At 38.0% G+C, this 15,927-nt stretch overlaps 2 protein-coding genes and 1 long non-coding RNA gene across 4 annotated transcripts; 2 read left to right on the forward strand and 1 right to left on the reverse strand.

Annotated features, from left to right (window-relative positions):
* Nucleotides 1-978: 978 nt before the first annotated feature.
* Nucleotides 979-2,452, reverse strand: LOC26533404 (uncharacterized). Of its 2 annotated transcripts, XR_004468380.1 has the most exons (4): nt 1,944-2,452; nt 1,498-1,878; nt 1,331-1,389; nt 979-1,276 (listed from the first exon to the last, which is right to left on the reverse strand). XR_004468380.1 is itself a non-coding variant. In XM_015182183.2 (3 exons), exons 1-3 carry the CDS (start codon nt 2,419-2,421, stop codon nt 1,214-1,216), a joined length of 1,089 nt encoding a protein of 362 aa, XP_015037669.2. In that variant the 5' UTR covers nt 2,422-2,452; the 3' UTR covers nt 979-1,213. The 2 variants fall into 2 exon arrangements, 1 of the variants encoding a protein (XP_015037669.2); XM_015182183.2 differs by having other exon boundaries at nt 1,331-1,878.
* LOC117183248 (uncharacterized) lies at nt 2,174-2,542 on the forward strand. Its single transcript, XR_004468381.1, has 2 exons — nt 2,174-2,307; nt 2,374-2,542. It is a non-coding gene; the product is annotated as an uncharacterized lncRNA (long non-coding RNA).
* A 568-nt stretch (nt 2,543-3,110) lies between these two features.
* LOC6897504 (suppressor protein SRP40-like) lies at nt 3,111-4,474 on the forward strand. The gene is made up of 2 exons (XM_002137617.3): nt 3,111-3,424; nt 3,482-4,474. The coding sequence occupies exons 1-2, from the start codon at nt 3,274-3,276 to the stop codon at nt 4,336-4,338; spliced, it is 1,008 nt and encodes a 335-aa protein (XP_002137653.2). The 5' UTR covers nt 3,111-3,273; the 3' UTR covers nt 4,339-4,474.
* Nucleotides 4,475-15,927: the final 11,453 nt, after the last annotated feature.

Below are 15,927 nucleotides of genomic sequence, written 5' to 3' on the forward strand. Positions count from 1 at the left end.
AGCACAAAGCAAGCAGCAACAAACCTTGTTAGCACAAGCAAGCGAATCCTGCCAAAATGGGAGAGTATAGTGCCCTGTAAAATTGCTTGCCAGGCACTTTCCACACCATCTGTGCTAGTGGGGAAATTTCATAATATTTGTGGCACTGACGAAAGCCTGAGTATGCTCGTCTGTAGTCACGATGTTAGAGTGAAGTGCAAACTAGATAATCCGATAAAACATAGAACGGATCAACCAAATTATACAAAGAGTAAAAAATTATCAGCGAGGGACGGAGTTGTTGTCATTGATTACATGGAAAGTGTATCAGCAACGAGCCATCAGATGGTGAAACTCGAAGAGTAAAAGGCCACGCTACAGCACGATTTCTACTCATGGTCCTGGGTAAACTTGGGGTATTTGGTATTGGGGAGCGTAGTGCAGCAAAGCTGGCACCACAGCGGGAAAACAGAGCATCAGGCGGGGAAGACAGCCAAGTGGGAGGGATTTTTGCAAAAACAAATGCGTGTTAGTAATTTCAGCTCTGTCATGGTTGCTTTTTCCGCCGATGTGTAAATATTAAATTATATTTTTGAATACAAAGCAACCAAAGAGCACCTGCATGACGGTAAGATGAATAAGCAGCAACAATCCCAAGTAAACAAGTCTTTTGTTCTGTCGAGTCATAGTGGGAAATGAAACATCTTAAGTTCTCTCTTGTTTCTTGTTTCTTGACTTTGTTTTCTAATTGCTCTGCTACTTTGCTTGCTCATATTTCGGGAAAGGAATAAGGACTAAAACGACGGGCAGGATGCCATCATTCGTGCCATGTTTATGTGTGGTTTTTACCCACTCTTGTTCTGTTACAAATTATGTTGGTCGGCTCGCCCCATGTCCTGAATAAGTGGCTAACATCCTCACTGTTTTTAGCTGGCCTTGTTTCATTTTCAACGTGGTCATAGCCTTTCTATCTCCCCCTTCCTTATCAATTTCCCAGCTTTCCCTTGGCCAGACAAATTTATTGGGTGAACTGGATATAAAATGGTACCCTCTCTGCAGATCGCATAGATGTCACCTCACACGCAATACATTCTCGCAATTGTTTCAGTCCAGTGGATATTCTCTCATTAATTCCTTTATTCTCTTGTTCTGTTTTTGTTTTATTTTGGCTTGCGAACAATTAACTTATATATTAGTGTTGTATTCGATTAGCATGGGCGACTTGATGGTGCAGTTAATATATGAATTGACTCAGCGTAATCAAGTTCCACACTTCGGAATTTGGGAACTTTTCCATCTGAAACAAAAATTGTTTCAATCCGGTTAAATTTTACCCAAATCAAATACTCACCAATTCCAGCTTAAGCTGCACGACTTCACACAAGTCCCCTTCCAATTTCAGACGTCTCTCTGTGTTAAAACCATTTTCTTTCAAAACGGTAATTAATGATCCCAGAAACTCGACGAATAAGTATCGTATAATTGCATTTGTGGTGCTAAGTAACTTTAAGCGCTTACATTTTCTGAGAACTATTATTATTTGCTCCGCATGGAATTTGTCTCGACCAGCCACAGGCGATAAATCTAGACGCTCTAATGTGTTTCCGTACTTTGAAATAATGTCACCAATGTTTTCAACGTAGCTCACAGTAAAAATCAACATCAATTGTTTTAGTTTCGGACATATTGGCAAATCTAATTTAATTGCGAAATACTGAAGTGTCAGCTTTTCTAATTCAGGATATAAATAATCCTGTTTTAAATCGGGTGGATATACAAAACTGTTAGTAGTCAATTCGCGAAGTTTCGGAAGATGGGAGCATATTTCGAAAATATTTTGTACATGGTACGATTCCACATACAATTTTTCCAAATGAATCAGTTCCCGTATGTGATGCTCTGAAATAAATTTAAAGCACTCGTCGAGGAAATTCACATCGAACTAAGTAGATTAAAATTCTTACCCTGGGCCATCGAAATGTTCTCTAGCTTCAATTCTTTACAGTATGGATTTACGTACTGGATGAGATCCGTTCCGCGATAATGGGAACATTCTAAGTAAAGCATTTCTATGCATTTCATGTTTAAAACACGTTTGAACGCATTGAAATTTTCATTTGTTATCATCAAATAGGCATATCTGAGGTTAATGCAGTACTTTTCTATTAGTTCTCCTAGTTGCTCCATAACCTCAGTACATTGTATTGAAAAAAAACTAACAGTTGATCCGCATGAAGACAGAATAACACGTAATTCGGTGTCTGTATAGAACCCAGCCGAGTTTATGTCTTCGCTGACCAAAAGTAACTTATATTTTTCTTGAACGTGGTAAGCATAGGTGCATTCAAGCCTTTTGTTTACTTGGGCCAAAATCAGTTTTTCTTTTTCTTTCAGGTATCCAAACACTTTGTCAATGATCTCAGTTGGTAAATTTTGAATCATTTTAAAGCAGAAATACCGGCGTAGGTAGATTAAATCGAGGATAGAGATAATTTACAATTTCCTTAGAAGCAAACGGTTTGTCGATTTTCGGAGACTTTGTATTTTGACAGCAAAATCAAAATGTTGGTTGACTGCACGCGTCTCATAATATTTTTGCTAGCTAACGAAAAACGTCGATGTTTCGAGAGAAAAAACCTCAAAGAAAAATATAATTATTTCTGGTCTTCAGGTTTTTCTCTATCGCTTAATAATTTTACTATCTGCCTGTATATGTATTTGTGTCTCCCTTTCTTCACAAAGATTCGAAGAGAATTTAAAAACTAGATATCGATGTATGCCACAAGCAATCGATGTTTAAAATAATTACAAAATAAGTTTCTCCACAGTTTCGCGCAGATATAGAGGGAGATATATGTATGTACGTAGATTTAATAGCTATTAGCATTAAAATACCAATACAAAAAGAGAACCATTCCATAAGCCGAATTATTCCCAATAAAATTTAAAAAATGTGCTACGGGCCTACTTTTTTCACTGCTGTGTTGTTGTGTTGGGGGTCCATCTATTAGTGTGACCTGGTGTACATGACTCAGCAGGATTTGCTTACAAATTAGTTCAAAGTGTTTATGAAAACATATGCGTTTTTTTTTTTTGTTATGCGTTTTAAGCCAAAAATAACAAGGAGCAAAGCGACGAATGTTTTATTCCGTGGGATTGCGAATTTGGGATTCCATCGATAGCTGCATTCGGAGCATACCTGATAGCATTACCTATGCATTAAACGTCAAAAGTCACGGGTCACATATAATTGCAAGTTAATTCGTTGCGCCCTGAAGTGCAAATCCCGTGAAAATGTCTCTATCAAAGTTTCCAAAGTTTCATATGCCCGTAGAGAAATTGGATGTGCGCCATGACACCATTGTCATTAAAAATCTACTGAAGTCGGGGCGCATCACGAATTATGAGCCCGACGTTTTGGATAAGCTGCTGATGACCGGTTACGGTAAGAAATGCCGCTGTGTGAGTGACAGAAACTACGAATATAATCATTTTGCTCTAGATTTGATCAAGGACGAATTGTTGAAGCGCAAGCACCGTGAGGATATAGCGGAGGCCGTCGGAAATATTGTCGAGCCTTTGTCTTTGGCTGATGGCTCCAAAGATACAGCCTTTAATCCTGCCGATCATTTCAGAAATCCGCTGGAGATCGAGTTGCTTGGCGCGTCGTCAACTGTTCACTCCGAGGATATGGATAATTCATTTCTAAGCTCTTCGGCCTTGATTTCTGTCCAACCTTTGAACGTTCTGAATGAGAGTGAAGATCTGGGCACGCCTTCAGATTCTGACTCCGAGGACACGGATAGTTCAGGTTCAAGCTCTTCGGACTCGAATTCTGACGAACTTTCGAGCTCTCCCGAATCTGATACGGACACAGATCAAAGCTCTTCGACCTTGAATTCTGACAAACTTTCGGGCTCTTCCGAATCAGATACGGAGACAGATCCAAGCTCTTCGGCCTCGAGTTCTGACGAGCTTTCGGGCTCTTCCGAATCAGATACGGAGACAGATCCAAGCTCTTCGGCCTCGAGTTCTGACGAGCTTTCGGGCTCTTCCGAATCAGATACGGATACAGATTCAAGCTCTTCGGCCTCGAATTCTGACGAGCTTTCGGGCTCTTCCGAATCAGATACGGAGACAGATACAAGCTCTTCGGCCTCGAATTCTGACGAGCTTTCGGGCTCTTCCGAATCAGATACGGACACAGATCAAAGCTCTTCGGCCTCGAATTCTGACGAACTTTCGGGCTCTTCCGAGTCAGATACGGACACAGATCCAAGCCACACAGAAAGCCAGCCAGAAATACTGGGAGAGCATGATGATTTGACTGAAACCACGTCGGAGTCTGACTCTTCTTAGCTAAAACCTTAGATGCTATCGATGCAATTTGACCTTAACATTGTTTTCCAATAAATGCAGGTTTAAGATAATCAATAAATTGATGCCACAAAAAAATAAATAAAACTCTTATAAGAAATAAAGCAGCTTCACAACCTGTTGGGCCGTCCTAGTTTCCATCTGTACAATATTATATCAATATAAATATATACAGATGTACATATAAAAAATGTTCAAGAGATAAAGACAAACAATCTCAAAGTTATCAAAGCAATTCAATTTGTTATGTGGCAGCAACGAACGGTTTTTCATATTCAATCTGACACCCATCAATGATGTCAATTCCCCACCTGAGAAGCGCGAACAAGGTGGAAGCATGGAAATCCAATTTCTGTCACGAAATAAACTCAAATATTCAGCATGGAAATCCTTTTTAAGACCTCATTCGATGTCAGAAGAAGAGAAAGGTGCTTCTCTTCTGCTGCTTACCTTCCGATTGCCTTTAGGTTATTTTTTTCGTAGTTTTCTTTTCCATTTCGAAGTTGGTTTTTTTTCTTGTTTAAGGGTTGTACAACCTTTGTAAATCGTTTCGCACTTTGAGACGTTTCCTATCAATCCTGTAATGGCAAGCTGTTAAAATGATAAACGGCTCCTTGGTGGCAGTCAGTCTTTTATACTCGTACCTTCGTAGCCCATTGTTCCTGTGCAAATGGAATTAAAAATGGCGAATGGAATGGATGTTGTGGTTTACCGTTCAGTTCAATTCAGTTCAGAGCTGCCTCCAAAGCAATCTATACAGGAACTTAAATGTCTAGACAATTAAATATGCGACCAAGGAAGAATAAGCAACTGACCTGACTGACAAAACAGTGACTAATTGTGGCTGTTAATTGAAAGCTAAGCAAAATCAATTACTGCCCACCACAGGCACGTCGTCAAAAGTTATCAGAGCCTGAAAAGTAGTTTATAATTTAAATGAAAGCTCGAACGCAGATATCCCGCTCCCCAAAATTCCCTTCTGTAAGTCGTTTTTTTCCCCTGTTACAGAATTAATGTTGTTATATAAAAAATCAGGAGATTTTGCTTCAACTTTATTTTATTAATTTTGTTTTATTTATAACGAACACTTTATTTGAGATATATTTAATTAACACTATAATTGGTGATTTGCATGAATTTATAAAAGTACAGGCATTCGAACTTTTTTGCTAAACATATAGTAGTGTGTAGTAGTAAGAATGATGAAGGCAAAACCCAATACGATTTAACTTTATAAGAGGACTTTCATTAAACAAATATTAAAATTATTTTCCCAGCAAGGGCAAGCTCAGGTGAAGAGGGGTTAAAGTAAAACACACGCGAGTAATTGTAGGTTAAAAGCCTTTAAATATGCAATCGTAGCGCTGCTTGGACATAACATGTCCCTAAAAATAAAACGCTCTCCGAGGGCGGCCTCTTTTTTGATATTTTCCAATGACTAGGTAAGAATAGTAGTCTGGTTAATTTAAAAAGAACAAAAATAACTTAAGTGTGTGCTTCCTGCCCTTTTCAATCGTTAATTTCCCGCCGCAGCTTATTTGTATTTGTAATTGTTTTTCAGATTCTTTGTTGTTCTACCACAGACACGTGTCACGTTACGAATTTCACTACGTAGCTGAGGTACATGGAATTACATTCTCCCCCGTACTGTTTCGTTGCGTGAAACGGAGAGAGCAGTGGTCGTCAGCTGAGGCAGCAACTGAGGCAGATGCGGCGCTGCTGACGGTGACGCAGGCGGTCGGAGTCGGCGCAGAAAAAACCATGAAAAGGAAAACAAATTTAACACTCCAATGGTGCCTGGGGTAGAAAACGCTTCTCAAAGTGAGGTCCGGAATGGAAAGAAAATAAATTAAAGAATACATTTTAGAGTTTATAATAATTTGTCCAGTTCATAATAGATTTAAGCATATTGAAACGTCCTCTTATCCTTGAAGCTTTCATATTCCCGATTTATCTAACAGATAAGTATATAAAAATTCATATAAGTAGTTCAGATAAATATCTTCAAATTCATATGCCCCACTGTGGATACACATTTAAACGACCCTCCCTTGACAAGCACCTGTCCTGTCGGCATCTCCATAGCCGTCACCACATGTAGCCCACAACTCCGCTGTTCCTCAAACTGCGACTGATATGTGTCAGGTGCTGATGTGACCACAGACCGAACGAACACTGAAAGCGTCAAGTGGATGCTGACAGGAACACAAACAAATGTCGCTGTCATTAGCATCTCGACAGGGTTTTACATCATATCACTGCTTGTATTTGGCCCAAAGAATATTCTTTACCTTAGATAAATGGAATTTGGTACAGCTTTAAGAATTCGCCTCAGTTTTCTGCGGTCAATGCCCAAATCAAAAATGTCTGCTCCCATGATGATGAAGATGCTCATGATTATGTCCGTGTTTCTTAGCCCAAAAGTAGAACAAATTTGTCGAGTCGAGACAGCCATAAGTGGCGGACTGTCTGCTGGCTTCTGTGAGTGTCATTTTTAAGATCCAGGCCTGAAATTTATGTTCTAGCTTCAGCGTCCTGTTCTTAAAGTTAAACAAGTTGAATTCATATCCGGCTAATCAGTCAAAAAACTAGACGCTTATATAGAATAATTTAAATACATATACATATATATCTCTGTGGAATACGCCAAGGTATAAATTGTGGGCCATGCATATGTTTAGATTTATCTGAGAAATATTGGAAGTAAAACCTACTTTTGATTACATTATCGAACATAATTAAGTTCCTGTTCGTTCTTTGTTTGGCTTTGCATTTGTTTTCGTTGTTTTTATTTATTTTTTTGGTCTCCTATTTTTAGCTTTTGCTGTTTACATTGCAGAGAATGCGTTTAATGTGGCACAATGTGCCAGGAGCTAAAAATTAAATAAGCACAGTATGGTTAACGTATATCTTTGATAGGTAATATTAAATAAATGAATTATAAGGTACTAATTGGAGCACCTGTGGCCTATGTGTATTTTAATTGAGGGCTTCATTAAGCTCCTAATTAAAAGTATAGAACACCCAAATATCAGAAAAGCGCTGCACCTGTTCCAATTTTACCGCCTTTGGGTGTATACACACATGCTTGAATCTATCATTTTAGCAGCTACAATATTGTGGATTGATGCCAATTTCCAAAGAGCAGGTCTGCAAGTTATTTCGCTCCCACTGGCAGAAATAGGAAATTCGTATTTCCAATTAATTTCCGTTTGGGGACTTGGGTGTTGCCTCTCAGGTGAAAAATCGACATCATTGATTAGTGCCTGATTGAACATGAAAACCTTTCTGGTCGGCCACATAATTAATTGTGCTCCTATAATGCTCCTCCCACATTGAATGAGCTCAGAGACTGGAAGGTTGGAGATTACTCTACTGAATATTGCCTTGTCAGATTACGTATAATTAAAAGGCTCCGCTTTATATTTGAATAAATGGACATAAGGGTGGATTGCTTCATGAAATCTCGCTCTCAAAGAAATTTGCAAGCAGAAGGGACAGTGTAGCAAGGACTGGAATGTCCCCCGCCTTGTTGTTGTGTGTCTCTCTCTTTAGTCATAAATGGGCTCCTAACGAGCACGTTCGTGGCTCCTTGAGGTCAAGGGCCCAAATCTGCTTTGTGATTTTCGGCATTCTCAAATTTGTTTATCTGACGAGGAGACTAACAATGTGACAATTCATTTTGCTTATTTTCAAGTTGTTTCTTGAATATTCTCTTGCCTGAAGTTAGGGAATTAGTTGTTATTTTTGCCTGTAAAGTACGTTAACTTAATGAATAATTCATTTATGTAATTTAAATTGTATTCTTTTGTAGACGTAAATGTGGGGGACAGAGAATGGAGAGTAATTAAATTCCTTCTAAAGCCCTGTGGAATATTAAGCTGATTATTTCCAGGTTAAGTGGCTTGATGAGAATGCTCAAATGCTTAAAATACACACATAAAATCAGCTCCTTTTCAGTTTTCAGAAAGTTGTTGCAGTGAAGGGCTATGCATTCTTCCAGCAAGCTCGAGTCCATTTTTTATACATCTATTTCCATTTATCCATCTATCTATTTTCTGGTCTTTTCTGTGCCAGATGTGCCACAATCATAGGGCATAGTAAAACGTCAAACCAGACTGTGTTTGGGGGCATCCTTGGCAAGCTGAGGCATCACAAATGGCTTTTTTTGAGGACCTTATTGACTGCTAACAAGACAATTGCTGGCGGATATTTTCTGACGCTTCATTTGTATTCCAGGCAGCAGGAGGATTCACAATTTTACAGCCCACTGTGAACCAGTTGTGCGCCCAACTGACTTAAATAATTTCTGAATAGAGAAAAATATCAGAAACCAGTTTCGGCTGTATTTTTACATAGAAATAATGCCTTACTAAATCAAGACAATTAATTTAAAGTTATAATGCTAAATACTTTTCCTTAATCAATTCCCATATCTTAAGTTGCCCAACTGGAATAATCCGTGAATTTTACAGAACTTTTTTAATGAAGCCTCAAAGGTAGTAAAGAAAATAAGAAAATGCCGTAAAAAACCAAACCTCTGGTGGCTCACTGTGTGGTTTTCCCAGTTATTTTCTCTGGCGTCTGGCATATGGCATGGAGACCGCCGCAGAAAAAAAATTCGCTTAAAGGCTGATTCCATCCGACAGATATCCTTACGTTTTTTCTGCTCTTCTTCTGTCGTTGCCTGTAAATCCGTTTCTTAAAATAATAATGAGAAATTATTGGCGCACTGCGGACTTGGAGTCTGGAGATAAATGTACTCCTATATGTAAGGTTGATATATATTAAGAGGTTTTTCCACTTATTACTTTTGACAAGAAATTTTGGCACCAATAAATATGAACAAACATCAATATCAGAATATTATATGTATCATTCCACGAAACCTTTGCTTGTTCTATCATTCGTACGTGATTTACCTCATTGTCAGAGAACATCAATCCTTATCCATATTTTTCATATATGTGTGTACATATGTAATTTGCCAGAAAACGATGAAAACGAAGCCTAGGGAAAAGAGTCCGCCTTGCATCCTTCTCCGCAGACACAAGATTAACTTTCCTTAAGCAACCATAAGCTCAATACCCCATACGAAACACAGCCGACTAAACTTTCCGTGTCGGCCCTTTCCTCGGGGACTTAAACACCTTCTTAAGTGCTTAGACATAATTCACCGAAATTTTATTTTCCTACCGCACACCGTATTTTATGGCAGAAAGCTTTGAAGCAGGCGCATTAATTAGCTTAGGGTTTCACACTGCCATTTGAAAATCCCCAGAAAATCCACATGTGGGGAGTATATAAAACTAATTGTGGTTTCTTTTTGGTTGGTACAAAATATCCTTCGCCTCCATCAAGGTTTTCCCTCTTTCGGGGTGTTTTTTTTTACTTTTTATCCCATGGGAAGTAGATTGGAACACAGAGTATAATTAATTCTTTATGGTATATAGTATCTATACTATGTATATCTATAGTACATATCTGTGTGCTCGTAGCTGTTTTGAAGCACACAATTAAACAATTTTGGTCATCATTTGAAGCAAAGTAATGTCAAAAATTCAGAGATACATTTTCAAGAAGCAACTTATATTGAAATATAAGTGTCATCACTTAGACCACTTAGGCTTTGGCTTTGACTCATGATGAACCCTCCAAGCAATGCAATGTAAATTTAAATAGATGGAAAACGACTTAGCTGATTGTTTCAATGACTTAGTGATTAATCATTCATTTTACGTACAGACTGTCAATGATAAAGCAAAGCCCATGATAAATCAATAGAAGGCAGCAGGATAACTCCCTTTAAATTACCAAATAATATATTTCCTGGAATGGTTATAAAAGATGGGTGATGGACTCTATTATTTAAAGCTGATTTTGTCCAAGCAGATGGAGAAATAATGGCCTTTCAGAATTATGGGTCTGGTCCCAATTTGTACACAATTTCCATGTTTTAAGTTGAAGCGTGTCTTTAAAATCCACTCTCGGATTATCTAAGTTTCCCCAAGTCAAGCCTTCGTGGATTGTTTGATGCGTTGAACACACATCATTGATTAAATCTTTACATATAATATGTTGGATCTCGATATATGTGCCGCTCTGCCAAAATTAGGCAAATAACATGAAAAAACAGCCAACATTATCTATCGAAACACTTAAAGAAATGGTAACCTCTTCCAACTGCAAGAGGCCGCAGGCATTACCAAATTTTCAGAAAAACAAGACGGGGAGTAGCTGTGAGAAAGTAAAGACCAAAGTAGAAGACTGCGTGAGCCTTATTCATTTTTCTGATATGATAACAAACCAAATACGAATCTCTTTACTGAAAATATTTTAATATTACTTAATTAGGTTAATTACTTATGGAAAGAGCAGATGGAAACCCAAGCAGTCAGTAAGCATGATGTGGAATGATAAACATAAATTGAAATTCGTAGAAAAGTACGACATGGCGTGCAAAAGTTGATACCTAATGAAATGACGCGCCTGCAAGAAAATATAATTTTTAGAGCACTACTCTTTCATGTACGAGTACGTTTCAAAGGATTCGATATTGCATTACATTCCCTTAAGTTGGCAAATGCTTTCGCGTGACTAAATTGAGTGCAGTGCTCCAGGGGGTTTAAGCAATATCGTTGGACAGTCACCAAAATTCGTGGCACGTTCCTTCAAAGCACTCAACTGAGTGAGTCCTGCTAACCGTTCCCCAAAGCGAAAATGGACCTGCATACTACGACTGCTGCCACTTTGTCTGTCTGTCTATCGGTCCACTTTCCCGCTTTTCTGTTTTGTCGGTTTCCCACTATTGCAATTTCCTCATCCACATCCGCTGGGTCCTGGCTCTGCACGTTGCCTTGATGCGCCTTTTGCCCGCGTAATTGTGCGTACCAACAAACCAACAGCCAAAACCCAAAACAGGCACTAAGCGTAGTCAATTGAAGCCCTTCCTCTACGCACATCGCGAAATTGATTGTTTCCTGTGCAAAGAGTTGGACGGGACTGGGAAATCGTCATGCAAATTGTCATTGGCTTTTGTTCAACTGATTGTTTGCTGGAACTGCTGTATTTAAACATGAACAATTTGTATACGTGTGATTTAAATGTAAAATTAATTAGCAAAGCTCTCTAGACAAAGTAATGCACGGACCACGCTGTGATTCGTGATTTTCGGAACTTTTCAGTCAAGGCACACGTGCCTTAATAGTTAGTGTTCAACTATTAATTCCCTCAGTTGTGGAAAACATTAAAAATCTCTAAAATAAGACAAGGAATTCAAATATAATTTAACAAAAGAATAAATGAATTCATAAATAACTCCAATAAAAGCTTCGAAGGCTTTGAGTACTTTATTAAAACCTCCATTTATATAGAAGAAGAGAGTGTAAGCCTCATGAGAATCGCTGGCTTAGCGCACTTCAACAACAATTAGATTATATACAAGAGATTTTGAATATTCATTAAATTTGATTTATGGGATAAGCTTCGCTTCCGCCATTAGCAGACCCTTTTGCACATATTTTCGAGTGAGCCAAAAAGTTGAAAGACTTGAAGGCTGGTGACAATACGTACCCGAAGGATTTATTTCCCTTTCATTTTGAAATATTTATATTAAGTTAGCTTTCAAAAAAAGCTTGTGTCGATGGCTCTTTGGTGTGAGCTGTTCTTTGAATAAATCTCTTAAAATAATTCAGTTAATGTTATTAGGTGTCGAAAAAGAGTATGTCACTGATTCTGGTATACTGCAAGAAGTCATCTCAGCATTGTCCTCGCATAACGACCATCAAAGCGTCTGCTGATGCCCAAACTTCAGGAGCAAGCCAGGACAAAGGACAAAGCCAAAAGCTGCTTGCAAAGTATTATATATGTATGTAGATGTTGCTAAGATATTAATCGTATTAATGTCGTTTAACAATCTCAAGTTTTTTCATAAAGTTTCCCTAATCGCGTATTCATGGACAAACTTGACTTCCAGCGAAATTAAAAATGAAAAATTAACTGAAAGTAGGGCCCAAATCTGAACTTGACAAATTGCAGACCATTAACTTCTTAATCTTATGGGGTATGTAAATTGATTTTTTCAGAGGTACATGGATGACTTCTTTGGACATTGAAAGGAAAGTATCGGATAAAATATGATTAAATTTGGATCTGTCTTGTGGCTACATTTACATTCACCGTTTAGTTTCTCAGAATAAATATAGTTTTGCCTTCTATCTGCATCTTCAACAGAATTCGAGCCAATGGCAATTTGATTTGAATGACTCAGCATAATAGTGCCAGAGAAGGAATTCGAGACCCCTTATCCCAGGTGAATCCAGCTGAAGAGATTTCTGTCGCTACTTGAAGTTTAACTGCATCCTTGTCCTTCTGAGCTGTGTAGCTCATTGAATATATTTAATGACAGTGTTCTCCTTTCAAACTTCATCGGTTTGAAAGCACATAAGTCTGAAGAGACGATAGCGGTAATTTAGCCACAATCTATATCGCCCCCTCTAAGGCTTACATTGTTCTCCTTGCTTTTGTCCTACTTAATTAATATTGCGGTGCTGCTTTGTACTCGCTTTCACTGACTTGACTTCTTCTGAGGGTTTTAGATAATTATCAAATATTCCAATGGCAGTGGTGGTAAAATAGACTGTGATGGCTCGAGAACTTTTTTGTAATTAATCAAATTATATTGTTTAATATTTTAAAGAACTTTTTAAAGTTGAGCTAAATGGGTTCTCTCCGGGCTGATTACCCCATCAAATAAATTGGTGGGGTTTCTACTCTAGACTTTAAAAAATGAAAATTTGGTATGCCACAAAAACGAACACGAGACCCAGTTTGACCAGCAAGGCAATCCATTTTATGGACCCACCTCAAGGGGGATTCCCACCGCAGGGAGTACGAAACACCTACATACGTGTTAAGTTGAGTTAATTAATGCGTCTCTCACCGGAACATGCTTTCATGTATGTATATGAGAACAGACATAGACTCGTAGCTTTGGGACTTGGTTATTTCCCGGTCTGAAAGTAAAAGAAATTGCATTTATTATTCTTCTGGGTTTTTTATTAAAAGCAAACAGTGAACAAATTATAAAATTATGAAAAAAGGATAACAAATTCATCTAAAAATGTATCGACAAATTTGCAAACTCTGATGGCAAGCGAACACAAATGACTCTTTAAAATGAAAATCGAATACACTGAATATCAGAAAAGTTAGTCAAGCTAAGACTAAATAAGGAGAAGGTCATTTACTGTGCTTCGCAGCGAATTCTAATTTATGCCACATCTGTCTATATTTATTAGATTTAACAGGCAGAATGTTGTGAGACTTGGGCCAAGTCCGATGAAGTGGAGAAAGGTTGCGGTTGCTGCAACTCTGACCGAGATTGAGAGAACCACAAAAAACCCTCAACGAGATTTTCAATTCTCTTTCTCTCTCTATTTCTATCCGCTTAGCCATTTGCTAAGTACAAAAGTACATTTTTCTTGCTATTTTCCACCATTTGTCTCCATTTAAAAAGTGAATTTTTTTCGAATTTTCGCTAGACACGCCGCAAGGCTTACAAGAGAATATTCTTAGTTTTCATCTCTTCATTTTATGTGAAAACTTTGCGGACCACTGTGACAATTCAATGTGGAAATGTTTTCTTCACAGTAGCCTTTTTCAGTTAAGGAAACTGCAGTTGAGGCCCAACTCATTCTGAACGAATGGTGGCTCTATGCAACTATTCTTTGTCAAAGGTCTCCACACCAAGAGAAGGAAAGGAATGGAGGGAAATATATTTATAGAAGGTGAGGGCATCTTCAGTACTGCACAAGTCATTGCACATTCGACTTTTAAAGCAGTTCTTAAATATATTCTTGATGTTGTATCTCAGGCGTCAAATGTTACTGTCTGGGATATTGATATTGCTTTCAAGGAGGCTTAAAATGAAGATATTGAAGACGAACAGTTCCGCTTTGAAGTTTAATGAAAAATATAAAACCGCTGGAAACATTTTTAACACTTAACATCAGTGTTTAACGTCTCAAATTTATATTCCTTTAAAATTTACCAACAGCTCTTTATATTTTACACGGTCACAAACGCAAATTATAAAAATGTTTGCTCAATCAACATCTCCAGCAGTTATAATTTTCTTAAATTATATTTACTTAGGTGTCCTCAGCTCTGTCCCGAAAGATCCTCCAGAATAAAAGTAAACAAAAACCAAATTAGCTAAAACGATTTTCTGTGGGTGTAGTCTTGAATTTATATGGAAAGGAAAAAAGAAAAATAATTTTTTTCTATGATGTAAGGATGTAAAAATAAGTAAAAAAAGCAAACAGGAAAGAGATTCGGTGTTTATAATACTAATCTTGCGTTATTCCTGCGTGGACAATTTCTTTTCTTTTTCTTACATTTTTTGTAATTTTTCATTTTGTGTTATTTTATTTTTCCTGCAGTTATTTTATTATTTACTTTTCCAAATTCGTTTCTTCTGTTGGAGCACAAAGTTTGAAGCGAAAAATTACATCATACCCTATAGTGATAGGGTGTAAGTGCACACATTTCTTCATCGCTTTATTAAAAATGGTCTCAATGGTTAAGGTCTTAATGTTCATGGTCATAAAGGAAGGGACAGAGAAAGACATAATAATGTCACCAGGTTAAATCGCTTTAACTCCACTCCTTTCGTGCTGAAGGAAAACCACGTTCATGGCTGAGTGTTCTTACTTTTCTTTTCTGCAGCTCCAATTATGTTTCAATTACAAGGCATTTTGAAATTGGCTTAAGGACTTCTCTTCTATGGCCAGAACGTGAGTGGAATTGGAAGTTACAAGAGCTACCAGTTAAAGCACAACTTTTTGACGTTGAACTTCAATTCGAAGAGAAATGTTACAAGTTTAAGAAACTCGACCTGTATTATTAATGGCGCCTTAAAGGAAAACCCACTGACCATTCAGAGAATACATAAAAATACTTTTAAATGCGCTGAAATCCCGCAAAAAGAGAAATAAGCTGAAATTGTGGAAAAGAGTGCAAGCAACAAATGGCCTATGAAAAAAAGCACACAAGCGAAACAGCGAAATACAAAACTTTTGGACAAAGGAGTGAGAGGAGTGGTAGTATGGTTGAGGCAAGTTTGCGAAACTAGTTTATAAACAAAAGCTAGCCCCAGCCCCAAAAGGAAAATGTGTCGGCTCCCCTGGGTCATGGGGCTACGAAAAACAAACCGAAAACTACCCGAACACAGAGCAAACACAAACAACCAACAACAAGCAACAGCTGCCAAATTGGAAACAATCCAGCTAGTAGAGGGTAGAGAGTAGAATGTGCCGGGAAATTACTTGCCTGGTTGGCCCTCTCAGCCATATCATTCTTCATTTTGGGCTTAGTAACATTAATGAGCTGGTTAGACCAAAGCGAACTGCGCTTCTTTGTGGTCACTTTGAAGTGGTAGTGGCTCCACTGCTACTCTCTGCACTATTTGACTGACCAAAGGCAGAGGCAACTGCAGTGAGGAAATCTCCGCTGCTGACTCTCCTGTGTATCGCTCTATCGCTCATACGATGTCATATATGGAATGTATTT

Source organism: Drosophila pseudoobscura, chromosome 2 (assembly GCF_009870125.1).
Source record: "Drosophila pseudoobscura strain MV-25-SWS-2005 chromosome 2, UCI_Dpse_MV25, whole genome shotgun sequence".
Lineage (NCBI taxonomy): Eukaryota > Metazoa > Arthropoda > Insecta > Diptera > Drosophilidae > Drosophila > Drosophila pseudoobscura.